The sequence below is a fragment of the Labeo rohita genome, chromosome 1, assembly GCF_022985175.1.
Source record: "Labeo rohita strain BAU-BD-2019 chromosome 1, IGBB_LRoh.1.0, whole genome shotgun sequence".
NCBI lineage: Eukaryota > Metazoa > Chordata > Actinopteri > Cypriniformes > Cyprinidae > Labeo > Labeo rohita.
The window spans coordinates 14,884,923-14,911,293 of NC_066869.1; the positions used below are offsets into that span (position 1 = coordinate 14,884,923).

The following is a 26,371-nucleotide window of genomic DNA, read 5'->3' on the forward strand; positions in this document are numbered from 1 at the left end:
CGCACGGATCCATTCACTGCGATTCAGTCAGTTCATTGAAAAGATCCGGCTCAATAGAACGATTCGTTAAGGAGTCAGACATCGGTGTCGACAGCATGGATAGGGATGTTGTGTTCAGACGGTGTGTTTTTAGCAAAACTGAGGTTGTATGTGTGACATGAAGTCAGGTAATGTCATCTAATGTTGGCGCCAGTCCGGAATTTATGTGTTTGTATGTTCAACCGTTTGAGTGTAAGAATGAACTCTCCGTATTTCAACGATTCAATAGCTGTAAAAGACACTTCTGCAACTGAAACTATGGGGAAAAGTACTGTAAATAAAGGAGGAATTCGCAGATTGAGATCCAGAATGGCTCAAGGGCTCAAATCAGAAGATGATTCTCCAAAAGTGAAAGTAGAGGTTCAGGAGCAAAGTATTTCAGATGCTCCACTGCATAAACATGCAGAAACTGATGCAGGTAAGAAGAACTGCACGAGTGGAACTAAAAACTATTTTAAAAACAATATTTTTACAAATAGTTTATATCATTTATAATCATTTAATTTATGAATAAAATTATTTATGTTTATAACACTTCTGCATGTATTTTAATATTGTTTAATACTATTTTATTTTTGTACAGAGACTGTGTCAGGTTTCAATAACACAACCACAAAAGTGAAAGAAGCAGCAGTGCATGATCAAGCCCCTTTGACCTCACCTAGAAAACCAAGGCGGGGGCGTGTGAAGGTGGAGTATGAGGACGAGGAAGGGGCGGGGCTACAGCTAAAGAGGGAGCGCTGGGAGCCGCGTGATTGGAGAACCCAGCTGTCATTCATCAGGGAGATGAGGAGCAAACGGGACGCTCCCGTGGACCAAATGGGAGCGGAGAAATGCTACGACACCGAGGCCCCGCCTGAGGTGAGTGAGAACCAATTGCAGATCACCTCATGTGACCAACAGCCAATCAGAATTCTCTGTTCTTTTCTCAGGTGCGTCGTTACCAGGTGCTGATCTCCTTAATGCTGTCCAGTCAAACCAAAGATCACGTGACGGCTGGTGCTATGCAGAGATTACGCGAGCGTGAGCTCAGTGTGGACGCCGTACTCAAGATGGACGATGAGACGTTGGGGAAACTCATCTACCCAGTAGGCTTCTGGAGGGTAAATGACACATATGTGTTTAAATACATGTATATGATCAAAGCAACAGATTTCAACAATCAAAAACTCACAAACTTCTTCTCAGACAAAGGTGAAGTACATCAAACAGGCCACAGCTCTGATACAGCAGGAGTTCGGCGGAGACATTCCTGACACACTGGAGGGTCTGATGCGTCTGCCGGGCGTCGGCCCAAAGATGGCCCACCTGGCCATGGACATTGCCTGGAATCGGGTGTCAGGCATTGGTAGGCTATTCTTGGCTTTACATTAAAGGGATAGTTCACCCAAAAATGAACATTGGCTGTTCATTTTCTCACCCTCAGGCCATCCAAGATATAGGTGACTCATGGTTCTTGTGATTCATTAAATGCAAGGCAGCGGCTGCTGTCACCTATATTATATACCTATATTATCTGTAATCCAGAGCATCACTCAAACAGGGAAGTCTGATTCTTTTTTCGCAAACTGGTTCTTTTGGGCAGTTTGCTTCTGGTTCAAATAACTGATTGGCTTATGTAATCACACAATGATGTAATATATACATAACTATATTATTAAAGCACCCAGTAAGCATATAAAGTTAAAAAAAAAGAACGTCTTCATCAGCTCACCTATTTACATAAACAATGAGAAACCAAAAAACAGTCTTCCAGGAACTGGAACGCTGAATGAGCTGCAAAAAACAGCATCATAAGATCATATACGCAGGTATTTTGTCTCATTTTGAGTCAAAGTGACTGTTGGACGTCCATATGTTCTGCTGTTTTAGATGGTTCAGTCTGATTTAGTGAACTGATTCATTCAGTTCACTAAAAAAAAAACCTTCAAATGAATGAGAACCGGACATCATTCTGGACTGTTTGCGTGAGGCTCTGGATTACAGGTAATAATGTTGTAAATAATATTCAGTTTCTTGCACTAGCTGATTGTTTCGCTTCATAAGACCCATGACATTATGACCACTGACAGGTGAAGTGAATAACATTGATTATCTCTTCATCACGACACCTGTTAGCGGGTGGATATGTTAGGCAGCAATTGAACATTTTGTCTTCAAATTAATGTGTTAGAAGCAGGAAAAATGGGTAAGTGTAACAACTTGAGTGAGTTTGACAAGAACCCAATTGTGATGGCTAGATGACTGGGTCAGAGCATTTCTAAAACTGCAGCTCTGCAGTGGTCAGTATCTGTTAAAAGTGGTTCAAGGAAGGAATAGTGGTGAATCGGCAAACAGGGTCATTGATGCACATGGGAAGTGAGGGTGGCCCGTGTGATACGAACCAACAGACGAGCTACTGCAGCTGAAATAGCTCAAGAAGTTAATGCTGGTTCTGATGGAAAGGTGTCAGAATACACAGTGCATCGCATAGCCGCAGACCAGTCAGGGTGCCCATCCTGACCCCGTAAACTGCCAAAAGCAACCTTAATACTGATTCTTAATACTGTGTTGTTACCTGAATGATCCACATCTGTGTTTTTTTGTTTAGTGATAGTTGTTCATTAGTCCCTTGTTTGTCCTGAACAGTTAAACTGCCTGCCGTTCTTCAGAAAAATCCTTCAGATCCCACAAATTATTTGGTTTTTCAGCAATTTTGTGTATTTGAACCCTTTCCAGCAATGACTGTGTGATTTTTAGATCCATCTTTTCCCACTGAAGACATCTGAGGGACTCATATGCAACTATTACAGAAGGTTCAAACACTCACTGATGCTCCAGAAGGAAAAATGATGCCTTAAGAGCCAGGGGTGTAAACTTTTGAACAGAATGAAGATGTGTACATTTATTAGTTTGCCTAAATATCATATTTTTTTAATTTAGTACTGCCCTTCAGCTACAGAAGATACTCACATATTTCCCAGAAGACAAAATAAGTTAAATTTAACCTGATCTTCAAATTCAGGGTTTCTTCACAGCTGTGGATCATTCAGGTAACAACACAGTATTAAGAATTAAGTGTATGTAAACTTTTGAACAGGGTCATTTTATAAACTCAAATATTATTTTCTCTGTGGACTATATGTAAACATCTTTTATATTAAATATCTTATTCAGGTCAGTACTAAATAAAAAATTACATGCATTGTGTATGATTTTGGTAACGTTTTACAGATTCTGCAAGGTGTATGTAAACTTTTGACCTTAACTGTATGCTTTGTTTTATTCTCCAAAACATGCAGCCAGTCAGTTGCATTTTTGTATTTTATAATTCACAAAGGACCACAGTTTCAGCTAAAAATATTCTTCACCATTCTACTAAAGAAAAAAAATGTCATTTTGGAAGGTGAATAAATAAACAGCAAATTTTTCATTTTGGGGTGAACTATCACTTTAAGTGTTATTGTGTGTGTGTGTAGGTGTGGACACCCACGTTCACCGAATCTCAAACAGACTCGGATGGACCAAAAAGGAGACCAAGACGCCCGAGGAGACACGTAGAGCTCTCGAGGAGTGGTTGCCACGGTAACCTCTATTTTCGGTCCCGCTGTTGCTAGTATTCATCTCTACAGAATAACATCACAACAATCTCATTGAAGTACCATTTTTTTTAATCTCTCCTCTCACAGAAATCTATGGAGTGAGATCAACTGGTTGCTGGTTGGTTTCGGCCAGCAGGTGTGTTTACCTGTTGCTCCGCTCTGCTCCATGTGTCTGAATCAGCACACCTGTCCCTCCGCCCACCGATCGTCTCCCAACAAGAAGCTCAAATCCAGCCCAGCAAAACCCACCAGTAACAGTCCGGATCACAAACTAACATCTCCAACAACACAGATCAAAAAAGAGCCGGCAGACACTTCCCTGTCTCAGAGGAGGAAGAACACAGTTAAACAGGAAGTCCAGCTGACATCAGAAGAAGACACTCCATCTCTCCTCAAAAAGAGAAACAGCAGGAAAGGGAGAGCAGGAGCACAACAGGACACACCTTTGTCTTCACACAGGACATAAAAGGACAGCAGAGACTTAAATTCAGTTTGAACTAAGTACAGTGTATAAATGCAAAACAAATATCACATTCATTTATTTTGTAGGTTTTCTATCAAATACATTTCTAAAAAGGAAGATATAAAAGTGTTAGTGTTTTGTAGTAGTTTTACATTAAATGCTCTAATTTCTAGAGGTCAGAAGTTTACATACATCTTGTAGAATCTGTAAAATGTTAATCATTTTACCAAAATAAGAGGGATCATACAAAATGCATGCTATTTTTTTTAGTACTGACCTGAATAAGAAAAAGAAAATAATAGTTTAAATTTAAAAAAATGACCTCGTTCAAAAAGTTTACATACACTCGATTCTTAATACTGTTGTTACCTGAATGATCCACAGCTGTTTTTTTTTCTTTTTGTTTAGTAATAGTTGTTCAGGAGTCCCTTGTTTGTCCTGAACAGTTAAACTGCCTGCTGTTCTTCAGAAAAATCCTTTAGGTCCCACAAATTCTTTGGTTTTCCAGCATTTTTGAGTATTTTAACCCTTTCCAGCAATGACCGTATGATTTCGAGATTCATCTTTTCACGCTGAGGACAACTGAGGGATTCTTATACACTAAGAGCCGGGGGTGAAAACTTTTGAACATAATGAAGATGTGTAGATTCTTCTTATTTTGCCTAAACATCATATTTATTCACATTTTGTACTGCCCTTCAGAAGCTACGGAGGATACTTACATGTTTCCCAGAAGACAAAATAAGTTAAATTTACCCTGATCTTCAAATTCAAAAAGTTTTCACCCCTGACTCTTAACGCATGCATTTTCCTTCTGGAGCATCAGTGAGCATTTGAACCTTCTGTAATAGTTGCATATGAGTCCCTCAGTTGTCCTCAGTGTGAAATGACGTATCTCTAAATCATAAAGTCATTGCTGGAAAGCGTTAAAATACACAAAAACGCTAAATTTGTGGGACCTGAAGGATTTTTCAGAAGAACAGCCGGCAGTTTAACTGTTCAGGACAAATAAGGGACTCATAAACAACTATCACTAAACAAAAAGAAATTATGCCTACCAAGGCTAAAATATGTGATTTATTACATGATCCTTCAGAAATCATTCTAATAAGCTGATTTGCTGCTCGAGGAACATTACTAATTATTATAAACAGTTTTTGCTGCTTAATATTTTTGGGGATTAATATAATTTCTAAGCAGTATTTTCTATAGACGGTTTCATGTTGAAAACAGCCTTGACTTAATTCAAGCCTGAACTGTTTTTGTCAACACTAGAGGGCAGAACAGCCAAAAAAAATGTACTTATTTCCCACGTAAAATCCTTTACATGCGCACACATAATTGCAATTGTAAATAAGAGAAAAGCACTATATATCACCAAGTCTCTGATTAGATTACAGTACATTTAGCGTTTTATGCATTAATAGTACTAATTGTATCTTCACTGTTTTCTAGCTGAATGGTTTATTCGTCTTGTTTTAGTGCCTGGTAGATTTGCAGTTGAACGTGTGGGCGATTGATCTGTTTTAAATGCAGTGGGTGATACATATGGTCCTTAAACAGTAGTCGGTCAACACTGCTCCAGGTCAGTTTTGCGTCTTTGTTAATGAATCAATGTGGGCCAGATAAGCTGATCCCAGATCTGTCCATATAACAGACGTGAAGAGGAAGAGTTCCGTATGGATATCTGTGACTTATCCAACATCTGATCTCTCCAATCCTCCTCTCTCACTCACACACGCACACACGCACACTCTTTACAGTTCCTTCAGTTGTCTGTCTCATCCTCTTCCACCTGTTCCGTTCTCACACTCGTGCACTGATGCGTTCCGAGCTCAGATATTGACCTCAGAGACACCTTTTGATTATGATTGTTTGATCGAGCATTTCGGAACAAGAACACGCATGTTTTTCAGTGAGAACGCTTGTGGGATGCGCGACTGACGGAAGCTGGGCTGGAGGAACGGCTACTAAACTTACTGGACTGTTAGTGGGATGAAGAGAGTCATTTTGTGGAAGACACACTCGAGTAAAGATCTGTTTTTAAACGCGGTTTTACGCGTGTAACGCGTTCAGCGCTCAAGGTTGCGTTCGGATTAAAGCGTTTAATTCAGTTTTAATTAGCTTGTTTGTTTTATTTATTCATTGTAAAAATAATTTAATTTCGCATCTTTTGGATATTATATTACGTTTATTCTCTTACTATATAATGACTAAGAAACAACGCCTGCAGACTCAGTATGTGGAATAATGCATCCTTAAAAACTTTACTAAAACTTTTAATATTATAGACCTGGCTGTATTTATGTTGTGATTTAACACGACTGCAATTGGATATGGCGAACACCTTGGGAGAGAGAGATTCTGGAGCGGGAGCTGCGTCCACGGCTCTGTTATCTGACTAAAGGAGACCGCGGGTACGGATTTCATCTGCACGGTGAACGCAACCGAGGATCGCAATACATCCGCAAGATCGAGCCGGGATCCCCCGCGGACCTGTCCGGTCTCAAGTCCGGCGACCGAGTGGTGGAGGTGAACGGAGAGAACGTGGAGGGAGAGACGCATCAGCAGGTAATGAGAGGAAAACCTGTTGGACCACTTCATCTGGGACACAGACAGGGATGTGTCTCACAGCCTAGTGAGGTGCCTACCTAGACAGCATTTCGTGGGAATCATATTGATTCATCTGAACGTTCCAAATGCGCCCGAAAGTTCTAAAAACGCGAATGATATATTATCCACAGTGCTGACTATATAGGGATATCACTGTGTTTTGAGACACAGCCAGTGTGCTATATTCCACACTGAGGTGACAGCGTTAATGTGTATTTGTTTAAGATTGTATCATTGTGTGTTGATGTTAAGAAAACACTGCAGTCTCTGTGAAACCTACGAAACTTTACCCTCCACCCTTACAAACACTTACCGTGGAAACCACAGTTTACCATATTTATTTTAGAAGCACAAACAATGGATACGGGTCCTCTTAAAACGGTGCAGTACGTATATGGTATATGGAGTCCCTAAACAGAAAAAATAGACATGGTGAAGGTATAAAAAGAGAGAGTCATGCCAGGAAAAAATAATCTTTTTGTGTTTCCCAGATACACTTAGCATTCAGTTTCAAAACTTTTGTATTTGCTCGCAAAATTTTTGTCAAAACGTTTGCTTTCCTCCAAAAAACTCACATGCAAACTTTTGCATTCCCCGAAATTTGTTTATATGCAAAACTTTTTTATTTTCCCCGATAAACTTTGCGTTCATGTGGAAAACTTTTACATTCCCCCAATAAACTTTGTGTTGACATGCAGAACTTTTGGTTCCCCGATAAACTTTGTTTACATGCAAAACGTTTTTATTTCCCCGATAAATTTTGCATTCATGTGCAAAACTTTTGCGTTTTCCTCATAAACTTTGCCTGCAAATACAAAATTTTTGTATTCCCCTGATAACCTTTGCATGCAAATGTAACATTTTTGTATTTCACCGTTAAACTTTGCATGCAAATACAAAATTTTCATGCATTCATGTGCAAAACTTTTGCTATTTTCTATTTTTCTATTTTCCAGATAAACTTTGCGTTCAAGTGCAAAATTTTTCTATTTCCCCGATAAACTTTGCATACATGCACAAAACTTTTGCATTTCCCTTTGTGCAAACTTTGTGTATACACCGAAAACTTTTGTGTCCCCCTGATAAACTTTGTTTTTCATTCACAAATCTTTGGCATTTGCTTGCAAAACTTCTGTGCTTTCCTGCTTGCAAAACATTTGCATTCCCCTGAGAAACTTTGCATTATACTTTTGGATGGAAATAATATGAGGAAAAATTATATTTCAGTAATTTTTCAAACACAAAGTTTCTTTGGTGAATGCAGCTGTTTTGCAAACAAATGCAAAAGCATTGTAATGTAATTTTCCCTCCAATCTTATATTTTTCCCATCATCATGTCCTTTTGGGGTCCCTAAAATATGAAACTCCAAGGTACCTCAAAGCATAAACTAATATGATTATATTGTACCATGTTCCAAGATTACCATACATTTGGTAATACCATGGTACTTTGAGTTACGTTCTGCCTGTCTCTCAGGTTGTTCAGAGGATCCTGGAGGTGGAGCACCGCACCAGGCTGCTGGTGGTGGACCGGGTCACCGATGAGTTCCTGAAGTTTCACAATCTGCCATGTACGGAGGATAGGGCGATTGAGATGGGCTCTCTGTCCTCTCGCTCCTCAGCGGCGTCCTCCCCCCGCGCCTCCCCACGAGACTCCGCCACTCCTCCCTACAGCAGACAGAGTTCAGAGGGCATTTTCATTAATAAGGTGAGAAGACCTCTTATGTGAGTGCTTGCATCTGTGTAAGTGAAACATCCCATTGCCATCAGATTGTGTCATTGTTTTTTCTGGAAAATATGACACGACATGGCAGGTAGTGACCATACTTTATCTCTGTATAAATACTTCCCTCATACTGGAGACTCCATGAGAGGAAATCTAGGAGGAAATCCAGCCCACAAAGGAGCAGTGTGCTATATTTAGACCACACTGTACAAAGAATAGGTTTGGGATTTGGGAATTCAATACAGTTACATTTTTTTAAAATACCATATCCAAGTGATTTTAATGACATTCATTGTGTTAGTGGTTGTTCAATGACTGGATTCTTCTGCTCAAATGGTATAAATGCAAAATAATACTAAGATAATAATTAAACAAGACATCTTTTTAGCATGTGAAAACAAACATACAGTGCATTATAATAAATTGCAATTCAAATATTGCAAACATTCAGGGTGCTCTGTTTTGTTAAAGTAAAGTTTAATCTGCTTAAATGTATTCTGCTTACTAAGCTCCAGAAGAGCTTGTATTGTGCATGTGCTTTTCACAGAAACACCAGGGTTTAATAAATTAAAGTCTGCATAAGGTCCAGTCAATGGAAATGTGTCACTTGATAGAAGCTAGTCAAATTAGGCATGTGAACATGGACAGGTTGTGTGACTTTTTTTGAAAACCAAAACTATGCAAAGCAGGAAAATTAAAATAAACGTTAACCGAAATAAAATATAAATTAAAAAACTTTACTTATTTTATTTCAACCAGTTGACATGGCATTGTATTAATTAAAAAAAAAAAATTATATTGTATTTAATGTGTCTATGTTTGTGAATTGTGTTTTGTCTGTTTGTAAAGAGTGTGCAACAAACATACTGTTATGCAAGAAAATTTTAGACAATAAAGTTATATCATCATCATCATCACTTCAAGTCGAAGTACCAAAATAGCTCAAAACTAAAAAAAAAAACCTAAAATTAAAATTTAAAACTATATGTAATACAAAAAATAATTACAAAAAGACAATAAAATTACTAAAACTTTAAAGTTAAAATAAAAACAAAATATAACAAAAATTAAATTTAAAATATTAACAAAGTACATTAACTAAAACAACATTAATTCAGAGCAAAAACATGATCCAGACTAAATGCAGCTTCACACACAAGCAAAACCTGACCGCGGTGTGTTTCATGAGTAAATTATTAGCATAAAAGACAAACACTCAAACTATAAAAATATCATAGTTAATAATTATGCAATAGTTAGGCAAGTTAAACATTTCAATATGTGCTTTTGAAGACAGTCAGATCTTTGATTTACTCTGCTTTGAAATCAGCTTTGGCCAAGATTACAGTATGTGTGTGCTAAAACATGAGGGATAAATTTAATCCATGCACACACACACACACACACACACACACATACCTGTCTTCCATCAGGAGCTTCATTCTGGCTTCATCTCTAGGTGCTTGACTGCGGCTGTCTAAGCTCTTTACAGATCTCGATGTGTCCAGGTCAGGTGAGGTGTGTTGACACCTGCCCAGGTAGCAGGCGGCTGGCAGATCAGCACACAGCAAGAGTCCTGTACACAACATAATCCAGCGCTGCTCAGCTTGCAGTCATGTAATTGTTTGTTTTATTATTAGCTGCAGTGGGATTCAAACCAACAACCATCTAACCGTATTGGAAAGCAAGCAAAAGTGTGGCTTTTCCAGCTTCAGAGTGTTTTCTATTTTTATTGAGGCTGGAAAATACTGCATGATCTTTGGCCTGAGTTTCAGTATGGATGAGCCAGCACTCGAGTCGACAGATTGCACAGAAAACCATGTAGTGCATTAAGGGTACAGATTTAAATTTTTTTTTAGCTTCCAACTTTGGTTCCATTGAGCCAAAGGATATTAAAGGATTAGTTCTCTTCTTAATTAAAATCTCCTGATGATCCAAGATGTTGTTGTCTTTATTTCTTCAGTCGAAAAGAAATGAAGGTTTTCACTAGATAAGACCCTTGTTCTTCAGCTGGGATCGTGTAGAGCCCTTTGAATCTTTGAACTGCAATTTGAACCTTCAACCCGTTGATCCCCATTGAAGTCCACTAAATCAGCGTTTCCCAGCTCCAGTCCTCACACTCCCCAGCTCTGCATATTTTGTATGTATCTCTTATCACGTACGCTGTTTGTTCTATTCAACCGTAAGTGCCCTGCGAAGTGGACATCACCGGATATTCCGCCCTGATTCCAGCTTGAAACGAGTGTATATGTTCCATTCAAAGGGCATTAAAGTGTGCGAGACGTGAATTTAAATTGTATTTATTTACAGAGGTATAGGATGTCACATTTCACATTTTTCTAGTAAGTTTTGTCTGTGTGAAGATGAACTAATCTTTTAAACATGTTTGATATTTTGAGCAAATTTTGAAACGTTTTTTGTTTTTTCGATCACCTTAGCTCCACCCCCCCAAAATTCACAAACATGCTATGCAACTGGCAACAGACCGTCCTTCCTCAGCTGGGATCGTTTAGAGATCCTGAAATGTTTTCCTCAAAAAACATAATTTCTTTACGACTGAAGAAAGAAAATACATGAACATTTTGAATGACAAGGTGGTGAATACATTATCTGTAAATTTTTGTTCTGAAAGTGAACTACTCCTTTAAGCTTTGGTCTGGGAACATTTCAGTTACATTGCTCTCTATGGAGGGTCAGAAAGGTCTCGGGTTTCATCAAAAATGTCTTAATTTGTGTGTCAAAGATGAATGAAGGTCTGATGGGTTTAGAACGACATGAGGGTGAGTAATTAATGACAGAATTTTATATTTGGGGTGAACTATCGCTTTAAGGGTGGTAAAATCACTGTAACAGATTGAACCACCTCTTGTGGTTTATTGCTTTAATATGATTTTATAGTTTTATTTAGATCTTTATGATTATTGCAACAGTGTATTGAATGAAAACTTCTACCGAAGCCAAACAGAAGGCTAGTTTGACTGTGGTTTTACTCATTTAAATTATGAGTAGTTTGTATCTTGCCAAACAACAGTTTCAAAGCAGCTTCCCCAAACGCTGGCATCTGACTGCAAACACGACACAAACAATACTGACATTCACACGCTGAACCACTGAAACAGTCGCTTGAACAGAAGCACAGACCACAGGTTCAGGTCCATCATGGAGGATAACATTTTTAGCTGAATGTCTACTGTCTTCTCGTAGAGTCCCAGCAGCGCTGGAGGAGTGATGAACGGCTCTCCGCTCTACAGGGCTCATGCCCGTCTGGCGTCACCCGTGTTTCTGCCTCTGCCGTCACCCGGTGAACACAAGACTGAACCGGAAGCCGAACCCTTCACCAAACTCCCTGTCGAATCCAGCGTCACCCCCAAGCCTGAACATGAGACTGAAACCGTGTGTGACCTCAGCACTGACCTCAGTGGATCACAGACCAGCACACAGGTGAGTTTAAACCACAGGGTCTTTAAGTCAATCATTTAGGGCTAGTATTGGTAGACATTTGTATTTAAAAGTGCAATTAGTTTGAATAGACACTGATATGTACAGTACAAAGTAAATGTTTAGACATTTTAAAATATGCTTTCACATATCTTTGGGTTTAAAGATCGTATTCTTTGTATACAAATGAGTATGAATACTAATGTGATCATGTGAAGAGGTCAGCCAATCATAACAGAGATTTGCCTTAAAGGTACAGTACTACAGTAAGATTTTGTAATGTTTTTGAAACACCAAATCTGCATTAATCTGATCATATATATGATTTTTTTTTTTTGTTGTTATTGTTATTATTAATTTTTAAACAAACAAAAAAAATCTTACTGACCCCAAACTTTTGAGCAGTAGTGTATAATATTAGGTTAAGCATGGGAGCCTTAAAGGTCAATCTGTTTATCATAATTTGTGTGGTGTTTCCTGTGCAAGAAAACTTACATCATATTCAGTAAAACATGTGACCCTGGACCACAAAACCAGCCATAAATCGCACTGGTATATTTGTAGCAATAGCCAACAATACATTGTATGGGTCAAAATGTTAAAAAAAAACATTATGCCAAAAATCATTAGGATATTAAGTAAGGATCATGTTCCATGAAGAGATTTTGTAAATTTCCTACCATAAATATATGAAAACTTAATTTTTGATTAGTAATATGCATTGCTAAGAACTTAATTTGGACAACTTTAAAAGCAATTTTCTCAATATTTAGATTTTTTTGCACCCTCAGATTCCAAATTTTCAAACAGTTGTATCTCAACCAAATATTATACATCAATGGGAAGTTTATTTACGCAGCTTTCAGATGGTGTATAAATCTCAATTTCAAATAATTGACCCTTATGACTGGTTTTGTGGTCCAGGGTCACATATGTGCTTTATAACATGTAAATGACGTAGAAATGGCTTTTTAAAGCACTTTTTGCAGTGCAGGTGGACGTCAGAAAACAAAAAAATAGATCTGACCCCTTTAAGTGAAACTACATTTGCATCTTTCTCTTTCTCACTTCTTTCATTCGCTGTCCTCATCCTCTCCCTTTCTCTCTGTGTATGACCTTAATTCTCATTTACCTGCTTTGTGTTCCCACTCTCTGGGCCTGGGTGTCTGATTTCTGGGTATTTTCCCAGAATTCAGTGAGAGTGTTGTTTGTGTGAGCGTGCGGGATTAGATTAAGCGGCGTCTCAGCCTCAGGAGTCGAAGCACATGTGTGTGTAAGGCGAGGTTCTTCAGTCACTCTACCCCATGGGACACAAACAGACACCACCCTTGTATTGTCTTGAAACAGGAAGTGACATGGTGTCTCACAGAATGTCCCTTATTCCTGCTGGGCGTGTTTCACTTCTTGAAGGAAATGAGCCAATGGTCACACACACATGCTCGCACGTCCTCGTGCACGGCCCAGGGTCGCGCGTATATCATATTGTACCGCGCATGACATCAGAAACTGCGCAAATGCGGATGTTAACGCCTGATAAAGGTGCTGCAAGAATGCAGTCTTGTTGTACGTGTATTTTTGTTGGCGACAACGAACATATGTACTCAAGTGGGCGATAGTTTTCTTCAGATGTCTGTGTTATTAAATGAGAAAACCAACTGTTTAGATTGATGTCTCAATATGGCGCCCCTTGTGGCAACACTAAGAATCGAACCTCAACATATTAACATAAATATTTATAATAGGGTGACCATACGTGCCTTCTTTACGGGAAACGTCCTGGCAGGGATTTCTATATTGCATAAAATATCCAGGACTTGGCTATTTGCACTACGGAGACCGATTGTTGTATGACATCCATCAAAGCTATAGAGAAAAGACGGCTCTTTGTTCTTTCGAATCACAGTACTTTGGTGTCATAAAACAATCAGTCTGCGCAGCATGCTTCAAGTCGAATGAACGAACAAATACATCTAATATGTACACCAGGGTTGCCAGGTTTTCACAACAAAATCCGCCCAGTTGCTACTCAAAACTAGCCCAATCACATTTCAAGGGGGGGTCCCCCATTAAAAAATGCGTTCCGGTGGAAAAAATACACGTTTTTTGTTTTTTGTTCCTCTGGTAAATTTGTGTTTCTCAATTAGATAAACATGTAGGAAGTACTTTGTACTTGTAAAAATGAATTATTAAAAATAACGTCAACTCTTTGACAGATGAAGTGTTTGTAATTGCATTAACTTAGTACTTGAACAACTGTACAAAGTAAATACATTAATAATATTAATGGTGCAGTCACCTCTTTGAACTGTCATACAGAAAAAAACAAACAAACAGGGAAATTGAGAAAATGTCTTTAAAGACTTCTGTCTGTCTGAAGTAATAAATCCAAATTATTTCACACATAACTGAGTAAATATGTGACCCTGGACCACAAAACCAGTATATTTATAGCAATAGCCAACAATACATTTATGTCAAAATTATCTTTTTTTTATGCCAAAAATCATCAGGATAATAAGTAAAGATCATGTTCCATGAAGATATTTTGTAAATTTCGTACTGTAAATATATCAAAACTTAATTTTTGATCAGTAATATGCATTGCTAAGAATTTCATTTGAACAACTACTAAACAACTAAAGGAAATCTTCTCAATATATATATATATATATATATATATATGTATTTTTTACAGCAATGGAAAGCTTATTTATTCAGCTTTCAGATGATGTATAAATCTCAATTTTGAAAACTTGACCCTTAGGACCGGTTTCGTGGTCCAGGGTCACATATACAGAATATATGCAGAACATGGTGCACATCTAGACAAAGCCTGTCGTAAATTAAATGGATAGTTCATCTAAAAATGGTTTGGTAACCAAACATTTGATGGTAGCCATTCACTTCTATAGCATGGAAAAAATTCTGTGGAAGTCAGTGGCTGCCATCAACAGTTTGATCACCAGCATTCTTCAATGAAACACGTACAGGTTTCGTACAAATTTAGGGTGAGTAAATGATAACAGAATTTAATTTGGCTGAACTGTCCCTTTAAATATGCTCATTATCTAACGCTGAAGCTACAACAGTCAGTTTTCCTGTTTTGTTGACCTAAACTTCCTCTCAAGTTCATTGCTGTTCTTGCGTTCTTTTTCTCTCTCCAGGAGGAGACGCTGTCAGAGGCGGACGTGGTAACGAAGGACCTGCGTCCGCGCTTGTGTCACATGACCATAAGTGAGCAGGGCTACGGCTTCAACCTGCACTGCAAAAAGTCGCGTGCGGGTCAGTACATCCGCTCGGTGGACCCCGACTCTCCAGCTGAGTACGCGGGACTGAAGCCCAGAGACCGGCTCATCGAGGTGATCGGACAGGATTACACAAGACTCGATTAGCCCAGATTAGCAGCACTGGATCAGATTAGATTAAATTTAAGGAGAGAGGCAGATTATGCAAATGAAGAGAAGAGCCTGATTGGTTCGCCCGCTTTGTAAGGGGAGGATCCCGTTTTAGAGCAGAGAGTTTGTTTGCTTGTGTGTGTGTGTGTGTGTGTGTGTGTGTGTGTGACGATGTGATCGTCAGAGAAAGCAAATCCATCCTAATGGATTTAATTTGTGCCTGTTTTCAGTCATTTTCACAGACAGATCAGTAATTATGACTGACAAACAGCATTTAATTCACTTAGCAGTGTTTGTCTCTAAATGCATTTGAATATCATTAGCAAAACACTTATTTATAGTCAATTATCAACTTCATGAAGTAATATTGGCAAGGTCTTTAATAGCTTGAAGCACCCAAATCATTTTGAATGGCAACTTTTCAACAAAATTTTTATTTTTTTGATTATTAATCACATTTGAGCTCCAAAAGTAATGGAACAAAAAGAATAATAATTTATTAATGATATATTAGCTATTAATTAAAGTAAATAATAATAATAATAATGCAATAAAAAATATCTGTGATAATATTGTATTTTCTCACAATATTGTATTTTATTATGTAATATAAAATAGTATTAAATACATTAATAGTATTAATGTATTTAGTACATTAAAATATAAATACATTTACGGAATAATGTAATAAATAATTTAGTTCAAAATAATTTTATATTTATTATATTATGGTATAATTTAATATTATAATATATTATGTGTTTTTTATTTAACTAGAATTTTATTATATATTTTATGTAATATCAAAAAAAGATTGTATTTAGTACATTATAATATAATAAATAAATGTAAGTAATAATGTAATAAATTTTATTTCTGTCTAATAATATAATATTATATTTATTATATAATTGTATAATTTAATATTAAAATATATTATGTGTTTTTTATTTAACTAGAATTTTATTATATATTTTATGTAATATCAAAACAATGTAGTATTTAGTACATTATAATATAATAAATAAATGTAAGTAATAATATATATTTATATATATATATATATTTATATATAATTATATTTAGTTCAGTATAATAATATTATATTATATTTATTATATAATGGTATAATTTAATATTATAATATATTATGGGGTTTTTTTTATGTTAAAATCAGCCATACAAAGTCCGAATCTCACAACATGGTACTTTGTGAATAAGATTCCTCAGAAGTGTGATGATGACATGGTTCAGATCCTTTTTATTAGAAAGTCATTGACAAACCTTTATTATTTTACATAAAAACACCCTTCCTCCTGTATGAATGCCAGGAAGCCTTGCAGATTTTCACATGCGTTACATCAGTTTCTGTGTTTGACCGGCTACAGGAACCCACACACCCCAAACTCTATTATCAGACAGAGACAACTGGAGAAACTGAGAGAAAAAAAAAAAGTCAGATGAAAGTTTGTTATGTAAGGCTTCTTCAAAGAGAGGAAGAGGAAGAGGAAGTTCCACAGAAAGTGGAAGTAATGTGGCCTCACACGCCACCTGCTGGACAAATACTGACAAACAATTACCTTAAAGTATTGAGAGAAATTATATATAACATTCTGTGTTATATATTAAATTATTGTATTTATTATTATAATATAGTACATTAATATAATTCACACTATAATTAATAGTGCAGTATATTAATATTTTAATATATTACTATGTAAAATATAAAATAATACAATAAACAAATAATTATAAATGTAATAAATAATACAGTTACGTTTAACAAGTGTACATTTTGTGTACATAATACTTGAGTTAGTTCAACCTCTCTTCCATTTGTCTTTGTTTTAAAGTATTGAGACAAATGATATCTATTCTATATATATATTCTATATATTATAATGATATATTATATTATATTTTATTATGTATTTTGTATTAGAATAATATTCTACATTATTATGTACTACAAAATAATATTGTATTTAGTACATTATAATATAATAAATAAATCTAAGTAATAAAATAATAAATAATTTAGTTCCATATAATAATATTCTATTATATTTATTATATTATGGTATAATTTAACATTATAATGTATTATATTATGTGTTTTTTATTTAATTAAATGTTGTTATATATTTTATGTAATATCAAAATAATATTGTATTCAGTATATTACAACATAAATAAATATAAGTAATAATATGATGAATAATATAGTTCAGTATAATGTTATATTACTATGTAATATCAAAACAATATTGTATTTATTTAGTATATTATAATATAATGTAATTAATAATATAATAAATAACATCATTTTGTATATTGTAATTAAATAAATAAATAAATATAATTATATTACTAAGTAATATAACATTGTATTTATTATATAATAATATAATGAATAAACATAATAATACAATAAAAATCCTAAATAGAATAAAAATATTTAATCAAAAGTGTATTTAAGTATAATATTGTTATATATTGTTATGCAACACTGAAATTTTTAATTGAAAAATATTCCACTAAATATAATTCATATTATAATAAATACTATTAAATATAATACATTAATACATTATGTAATATAAAAATATTGATAATATAAATATATTCATATAAGAGATAAACAATGCTAATATAATAAATAAAAAATAACAGTATTATATTACTATGTAATATAAATAATATTGTATTATATATTAATGTAATAAACAATTAATATAATATTGTTTTATATTATGTAATATTGAAAATCATCTCAATTCCATTTTGAATATTGTAATATAATAAATAAATATTATAATAATACAATACATTTATAATAAATAATAAATACATTAATAAATATAATAATATTATTACATTATTATGTAATATAAAAACAGTATATTCATATGATATAACAAATAAACATAAATAATAATAATATAATACATAAAAATAGAGTTGAGTATAGTTGTGTATGTTGTGCTGTTCTATCTAAATATGTATCGGTTCAGTCTCTCTCGTTTTTAATTTGTAGCTTGAGTTAGATGCACTGGGGTTCACATAAGGCTTGATCTTGCAAACTATATAGTACAGAAAGTATGTGAGTTAGTATACAGTCAAAGTCAGCTCTCTGTTCTGTGTATTCCATACGTGCAGGTGAACGACACAAGTATCGAGGGTCTGCGTCACGCGGAGGTGGTGGCATTGATCAAAGCGGGCGGCAGTGAAACCCGACTGCTGGTGGTTGATCCCGAGACTGATGAGCTCTTCAACCGACTGGGCATCGTGCCCACATCTATTCATCTAAAAGGTACAGTACGTGTTTTTGCAACAGTAACAGAATACACATACATCTGTCTGGAGAGTTCTGGGAAAGTCCACAGAAGAAAACTAAATGGGAAAGACGATATTTAAATACTTCGTATTTACTTTATCTCACCTGACTGTTACTGTGTTCACTATTAGGAAAGTCTATGCAAAGCACGGCTGATGCTTTACGCAAACATTAGTAATGTTCAGAGCACCTAGAAACTAGTTCATGACTTGGTGACGTGCCAGTGATTGTCTTTAAAATTAATCTCTTTCAAACAGAGGACTGTGTGGACGGGCCGATCATAGAAAGTCTTGAAACGACACACAGCCCTGTTTCTGCTTCACCGGTCCCAGACGCCCGCAAGATCTCTCCACCAATCATCAACATCACACTGACTGACCCACCAATCACCAATGGCCCCCCGAGATACGAGAGTCACAGAAGCTCGTCCTCTCGATCCACATTATCAGAGACGAGCATTGAAATCAGCAGCTTTGACACCAGCAACAAGGTCTGTGCCAGGAAAATCACTGAGTGGCTTAAAAAAATTATGGTTGTTATTGTTGATGATCTTAATAATAATAAGCATGTATTTATATATTATTCATTAAATACTAATAATTCTTATTATTGTTGCTGGCAAGAATAAGAATCTTTTTATTTATTTATTTTTATTAACAACAATATATAAACCAGAATAACAACATGATATCACATAAATCACAATCATTTTAAATATGGCGTATTATTCATTTATTTCATAATAATAAAAATGTGTTACTGTTGTTGGTAACAATAATAATACTGTAACAATATAAAGTATTGTATATTTTGTACATATAGTGTTGATATCAATAATAATAATTTGTTGATATTATATATTATTATTTAATAATTTAATAATAATTATTATTTTGTTGTTAGTAACAAAGTATAATAATAGAAATTATATATTACAATAATATTTATATAAAATACTAAGAATAATAATTTCTTAATTTGGTGTTAATTTTATGTAATTATAATTCTTTATAGTTGCTGGTAATAATAATTATTAATTAATATGCCATTATCAATGACTGAAATAATAATAATAATAATATATTAATAATATTACAGTGTTAATGATAGTATTGTTGTTTGTAACAGTAATGCTGAAATTTTAATATAATCATAATTAGTAGTAGTAGTATATTATTAATTAATGTAATAATAAATTATTATTGGTGTTGTAACAATAATAATTTAATGTGATATATTATTAATTAAGTTATTATGATTATTATTATTATTAATAGTATTTTATTATTGCATATTATTAATTAATGTAATAAATTATTATTGTTGGTGGTAACAATAATAATAATTTAATAATATGATATATTATTAATTAATTATTTCATTATTATTATTATTAATAGTATTTTAATATGGTATATTATTAATTAATGTAATAATAAATTATTATTAGTGTTGTTGTAACAATAATAATTTAATGATATATTAGTTAATGCATTCAATATTATTATTATTAATGTTATTTTTAATATGGTATATTATTAATTAATGTAATAAATTATCATTACTGTTGTTGTTAACAATAATAATAATAAGATAATTTGATATATTATTAATTATTTCATTATTATTATTATTATTTTTTATGTGCTTTCCTATAGCTCAAACAGTACTATATGGCACTTAGGTTATGGGCTAAATTCACATCAGTGCATTATTCCTTGAATGCAGTGATCATTAATTTGATAGCATACTTTGCATACTATAATGCATGCAAACTAAACCTTGTGTTGTGTTTTCACAGCTCACAGATTCTGACCATCACTCCAGCGACGACGGCCGTAAACCAAACCGAGATGTGAAATCTGAGGTGCGGCCGCTAGATCCGTTCTCGGAGAGCGGTCTGAATCTGAGTCTGACCGCAGCGGAGGCCAAGCAGAAAGCCCAGGCCAAACGGCCCAACAAGAGAGCGCCCCCTATGGACTGGAGCAAGAAACAGGAAATCTTCAGCAACTTCTGAGCAGCACACACATCGGAAAACTCACCTCAGTTCTAGATGCCACCAACACATAAACCAAAGACATACAGCTTAGACCAGATTAGATCAACCTCCCAAAATGAGTGCGATTCAATCTTTTAAGAAGGGACGAGAGAGAAGGTTTGAGTTTGGATTTATGCAGATCTGAAAGTATGTTTTGGACAAAAATGCAACTGGTTTGCTCTTGATGGACTTCATGTTATGGGTTCAACTAAGCTTAGTTTGGCATTTTGTTACTAACAAGTGTTTCACATTCAGCCCGTTAGTTGTTTCACCCAATAATGCACAAGTTCGCTTCTTGAAGTCACTTTCCTGTTACCGCAATTTTCAGAGATAACTAATGCAACAGCAGTTTCTACAAACCAGAAAATAAGAAAGAAATGAATAGAAAGTAAGAAAACGTCAAAACAGCAGAAACAGTAAGAAGGACATAGTGAAGGAAAGGTGAAGAGAAAGTGCAACACTGAGAAGCCAAAAGTTGTAGGTTCAAACCCCTGAAGAAAGAAGTCGTGATCTTGCACCATTAAAGAAAATGTACAGAAAGTTGTGTCGGTTGAGAATGAATGATGATCAGAAGAAATGACAGTGGAAGAGAAAGTTCAGTCAGAGATCTTTACACAGTAAACGCATGTGACCAGATGAGGATCTGATTTGAGTTAATCTATATGCAAATATACTCTTAAATCGTCACAGCATTCACTATTAGCAGACCTAGCTACACTTAAACTGTACAGTCTTTCTCTTCCAGGAAAACAGATCAAAAATATTGATGACATCATCCTGCACTACAGATTTTCATCCAATTAGACACTCTCTAGAATTAGCATATTAACTAATGGCTGTTTATTTTAAAGGGACGATCTTCTCAATATGTCAGACGCTAAAAGAATATTTATGTATTTATTTTCTTGCCATTGTCTCATAAATGCTGGTTTAATATTTCTAAACATTACTGATGGTTTATTACACTACCAGTCAAAAGTTTTTGAACAGTAGGAATTTCTTTTTTTTTTTTTTTAAGTCTCTTCTGCTCACCAAGCCTGCATTTATTTGATTTTAAAGTACAGCAAAAACAGTAAAATTTTGGAATATTTTTACTATTTCAAATAACGGTTTTCTGTTTGAATATATTTTAAAATGTAATTTATTCCTGTGATCAAAGCTAAGTTTTCAGCATCATTACTCCAGTCTTCAGTGTCACATGATCCTTCAGAAATCATTCTAATATGCTGATTTACTGTTCAAGAAACCTTTATTATTATTATTATTATCAATATTTGAAACAGTTGAGTACATTTTTTTTTCAGGATTATTTGATGAATAGAAAGATCCAAAGATCTGCATTTATCTGAAATAAAAAGCTTTTGTAACATTATACCATTCAAAAGCTTTTATATTATAGAAATTAATACTTTTATTTAGCAAGGATGCTTTCAATTGATCAAAAGTGATGATAAAGACATTTATAATGGAACAAAAGATTTCTATTTCAGATAAATGCTGTTCTTCAGAACTTTCTTTTCATCAAAGAAACCTGAAAAAATTCTATTTAGCTGTTTTCAACATAATAATAATAAATGTTTTGGAGCAGCAAATCAGAATATTAAAATGACTTCTGGAGGATCATGTGACTGGAGTGACTTCTTTAAAAAACATTAAAAATCTCACTGTTCAAAAACTTTTTTCTGGTAGTTTTCTGGAGTATTTACAGACATTATAGTTCAACAGACTGTCACTATCGTATTATTCTAGATCAATATTAACCAGTCTGTTTGAGCAGAACCTCAACTGTTTTTGACCTCAGTTTTTATGTGGATTTCAAAATCAAAAGTGAAAACTGTTTTTAACAGTACTAACACATGTACAGAGACCTAGATATATGCATTAAAATTAATAACGTAATATAATTATGTATTCTGAAAACGTAAAGTAATACAACAATGTATCTAATTACAGCAACCCCTAATATATTTACATTTGAGGCATGTATTATGATTGTCAATTTTATTTCGTTAATGTATATACATTGTTCTTGTCGCCCTCATCTAATGTATGTCCGTTTTCTCATGAACCGGGCTCGCCCTCACACCCGTATAAACCGAAATAAAGAGTATTTTAGACAGAAGTTGTCATAAAGTGTCGTCTGATATACTGACACGGTGCAACTTGTCGGTCTCTCTGACCGTCGCAGTTCCTCTGTCGGCCGCTAGAGACACACAGCCACTGCACTGCGTTTCACTAACGGTACATGACAGAGGGGATCAGTGCCACCAAATGAACCAACAACTCATCTGATCCACTTCTATAACCCGTCAGAGCATTTAGGACGCATATTTTGTGTGTTATAAATGCAGACAGATAGATATTTCTTAATAGTCATGGGTTTATTGTGTTTTAGATCAATAAAAAAACGGCTTTCTCTGAAAATCTCAGTAAAGTGAGTATTGGATTGTTTCCCGTCGTGATTTCTCACCTTTTATGATCTCTTCATCCTCCTGTTCTCTTCCACGTCCAATTTAAAAGAGTTTTACAGGATTGCAACAGGTGTGAATCGAGGAAAACGAACTGTTGTTAGAGCGGGAAACTTCCGAACAGATCCCGCTTCCTTAAATTCTCCTCAGCTGTTGAAAGTCAGTACTGAACAGGTCAACCCATTCAGTATTTAATTAATCATAATTAATTTAAGCTAAATACAACACTTACCACAATTTAGTGCAAAAACAGAGAGATAAAACCAGGTGGTGATGTCCGATTAGCGAACGAGTCGTTATTTGAACTGATTCAGGTGAACCGATTCGTGACGTTGGAATTCAGTCGAACGTCAGTAATGAATATGGGTTGGAGTTAAACTGTAAGATCAATATTATGAATGATTAATAATAATAATTTCGGGAATAATAGTTAATTTTATTAAAAATTAGGAATAGTACCACACCCATATACTTTCGAGTGATGATTCACTCCGATTCGATTGAAAATGAATTTCCCAAAGCTAAATCTGCTTATTTTTTGGCGCTAATCATTACCTGAGTTCATCAAACAACACCAAAAAACGAAATATCACTTAATTGAGTTATTAATTGTTCCATTAAAACAATACAATGGCTATTAAAATCTTGATGAAATTGTATTAAACAAAAAATACACATTTCATATGTGCAATACCGTCTAATTACATTAAATATAAGGTAGATTAGGTGAATATAAGGTAAGTGAACTATTTTTTTTTTTTTGTTTAAAGTTTAACCAAGTGTTTTGTGTATGAAGGTACACACATACACACACACAACTGTTCCTGATGGCTCTGGTGTTTCTCTCGCATGTTTCTTCCTCTTTTCAGTTGGTTTAGTTCCAACCCTCCTGTGTTTCACTTTATTAACGCCTAGTCACACCACACACACTTAAACATCTCACCCTCTGTCACTGTACACACATTGATATCAGCTCTCAGGTCTTGTCACAAAACATACTTTCCACCAAAACAAACTCTTGAGTTAAAGTTCACACCAGGCCACTAAGAGTCTGACGCATGTTGTGCTTAAGTTTGTGCTACATTAAACCTCAACTTGCAATGCACATTTACATGTAAACCTATGATGAAACATGATTTCAGTGTCAGAACATCCAAAGACAGGTTTTAAACACAAATACACTAGGAACTCAGTGTATAATTCCTGATACTGTTTGAGTATCTTGTTAGTCATGCGTGATTGCACAGTAAATACGATAGATGCGTTGAACCAAAACTTCCTGTCGTTGCTTGTCTGTTTCCTGTATGTGGGTTTGAAGCATTTGAGGTTATGCAGTGAGACAGTTGAAGCTTCTAAACACACACACACACACACACACACAAAGCAGGGTCATCATCTCAGAGACTATTAAAACACATACACACGTCTGTGCGTGAACAGCACCGTTACACTTCAGTAGCATGAATCGGATCAATTCTGGATTGCATTTTAAAAGGTGAGTCTTCTGTAAATGATCTCTTTTATTACAGATTATTTACCTGATCGAGTGACTGATTTCCTGTTAAGATCATGTCATGTTTCTACAGAAAGACAGCTGGACTACTAGAGACATTGGAGTACATCCTCAAACCTACAAGAACTTCCTGCTACAATCTGCATTTTATAAGTGAAGCTGCACAAACAATATTCATCAAGATGAAAAGAGAAGCACTTGATTCTGATTAACACAGACAACCTGGATCTATTTCAATGCTTCCAGGCAGACGCATGTCTTCTGAATCACTGGAGCTTGCTGGAAATCATTATGACTTGGGGATTTTTAAATCCTGAGGTCAAATCCAAAATTTCCTGGCACAGGGCTTCAGCCTGTTTTGATGGGTGTTGCTTATGGTTTTCTCGTAACTCAACATCCCAAAGTTTTCCATTGAAAAATGTCTTGGCTTTATGCATAGTAAGCTATTGAAGCTACAGCCACATCGATCCAACTAAATACTTGACATGGACACCACACAAGTCTGATCAACCATCAGTTTATAAATATAAATAAAAAAAAAAAAAAATAAAAAAAAAAAAAAAAAAAAAATCAACACACAAAAGATTTCTTTAGCTTGGTAAAAAATCATTTTATTTTTCCTGGCAAGGTAAAGAGAGAAAGGTGTGATTGTTTGTCTTTCAGAGTCTCAGTGCAGATTTCCACACGCAGCAATCGTTCTCCGCCTCGCCATCCTTCCAACTGTCACTTCCTGTCTTTGCTTTCAGCTCGCTCTTATTTCAAATCGCCCAACCAACAAATATTGTCACAAGAAAAAACAAGACGCATGATGAATCCAACAGTTTTATCAGTAAATTTACCAGCAAATTCCTTACAAAAAAAATCATAAAAATAGCAAAACAAAAAGTGCATGACAAGCGATAATCCAAATTTAAATTACGCATTTTGCTCCGATAGAATTTAAATGGTGTGAATTCGGTTCTAAATAACCAAAATTAGCAATAGCAGCAAAACTTAAAAAGAAAAAAACAAAACAAAAAAATCAAAAAATACCCTTATTGTTGTAAAACTATATTTGATATAGTTGTAGTTCGTTGGATAAGCTGATTAAATCACTAAATACCAAATATCAATATGGCATCAATATTTATCGGTACAAATAGATTCATACACACACACACACACACACACACACACACACACTCACAGGCGCGCACACATCGTTGGTCACAGTTTACAGGTCAATAGGGGTCCAGGAGTCAAGTGTAAGGTACCTTAAAACAATTAACAACCTATTAACGCAGAATACACATACGAAATGTGAATTACGAAAAAAATAATACATGGCAATGACACTAACAAAACACACTTAAAAGCTCCCAACACAGCTACCGTTACACAAGTCGCACACACGTACACAACCGAACACGTACAAAACGCAAATCATGATCGTTATACTGTGGAGTTTCCGTTCCAGCTCCTTCGCGACGAGACCGAATCTCTCGAAATCACGACAAGATTAAACTACGGTGTGATTGAAATCTGTAAACTACGATGAGTTTTAACAGCGAACACTGACCAAGCCCAGGAAAAAACTACAAGCCAACTACGCAAAGAAGTGAGAAGAACCGTCGGAAAATAAACGATACGGCATAAGAGACGCAAGCAGAGAATTGTGACGACAATCGGACAGAACGACGACGACGACAAAGCTGATGATGATGATGATGATGAAAACTGTGAATTCATAGATGCTCCCTTACTAACGATCAAAAACA

At 35.0% G+C, this 26,371-nt stretch overlaps 2 protein-coding genes across 3 annotated transcripts; both read left to right on the forward strand.

Moving 5' to 3' along the window:
* Nucleotides 1-38: 38 nt before the first annotated feature.
* On the forward strand, nucleotides 39-4,435 carry nthl1 (nth-like DNA glycosylase 1). 2 transcript variants are annotated; one of them, XM_051108864.1, is made up of 7 exons: nucleotides 39-167; nucleotides 269-457; nucleotides 623-900; nucleotides 972-1,142; nucleotides 1,228-1,387; nucleotides 3,498-3,603; nucleotides 3,708-4,435. In XM_051108864.1, the coding sequence occupies exons 1-7, from the start codon at nucleotides 149-151 to the stop codon at nucleotides 4,084-4,086; spliced, it is 1,302 nt and encodes a 433-aa protein (XP_050964821.1). In that variant the 5' UTR covers nucleotides 39-148; the 3' UTR covers nucleotides 4,087-4,435. The 2 variants fall into 2 exon arrangements, with proteins under 2 accessions (XP_050964821.1, XP_050964746.1); XM_051108789.1 differs by having other exon boundaries at nucleotides 52-457; nucleotides 3,708-4,434.
* Nucleotides 4,436-6,402: 1,967 nt separating this feature from the next.
* LOC127167883 (Na(+)/H(+) exchange regulatory cofactor NHE-RF2) lies at nucleotides 6,403-22,755 on the forward strand (the record flags this gene model as incomplete). Its single annotated transcript, XM_051114248.1, has 7 exons — nucleotides 6,403-6,654; nucleotides 8,174-8,404; nucleotides 11,627-11,863; nucleotides 15,025-15,219; nucleotides 18,418-18,571; nucleotides 18,853-19,085; nucleotides 20,397-22,755. Coding segments are annotated over 7 exons (1,518 nt in total), but the record flags the coding sequence as incomplete, so codon positions are not given.
* Between the last annotated feature and the right edge of the window lie 3,616 nt (nucleotides 22,756-26,371).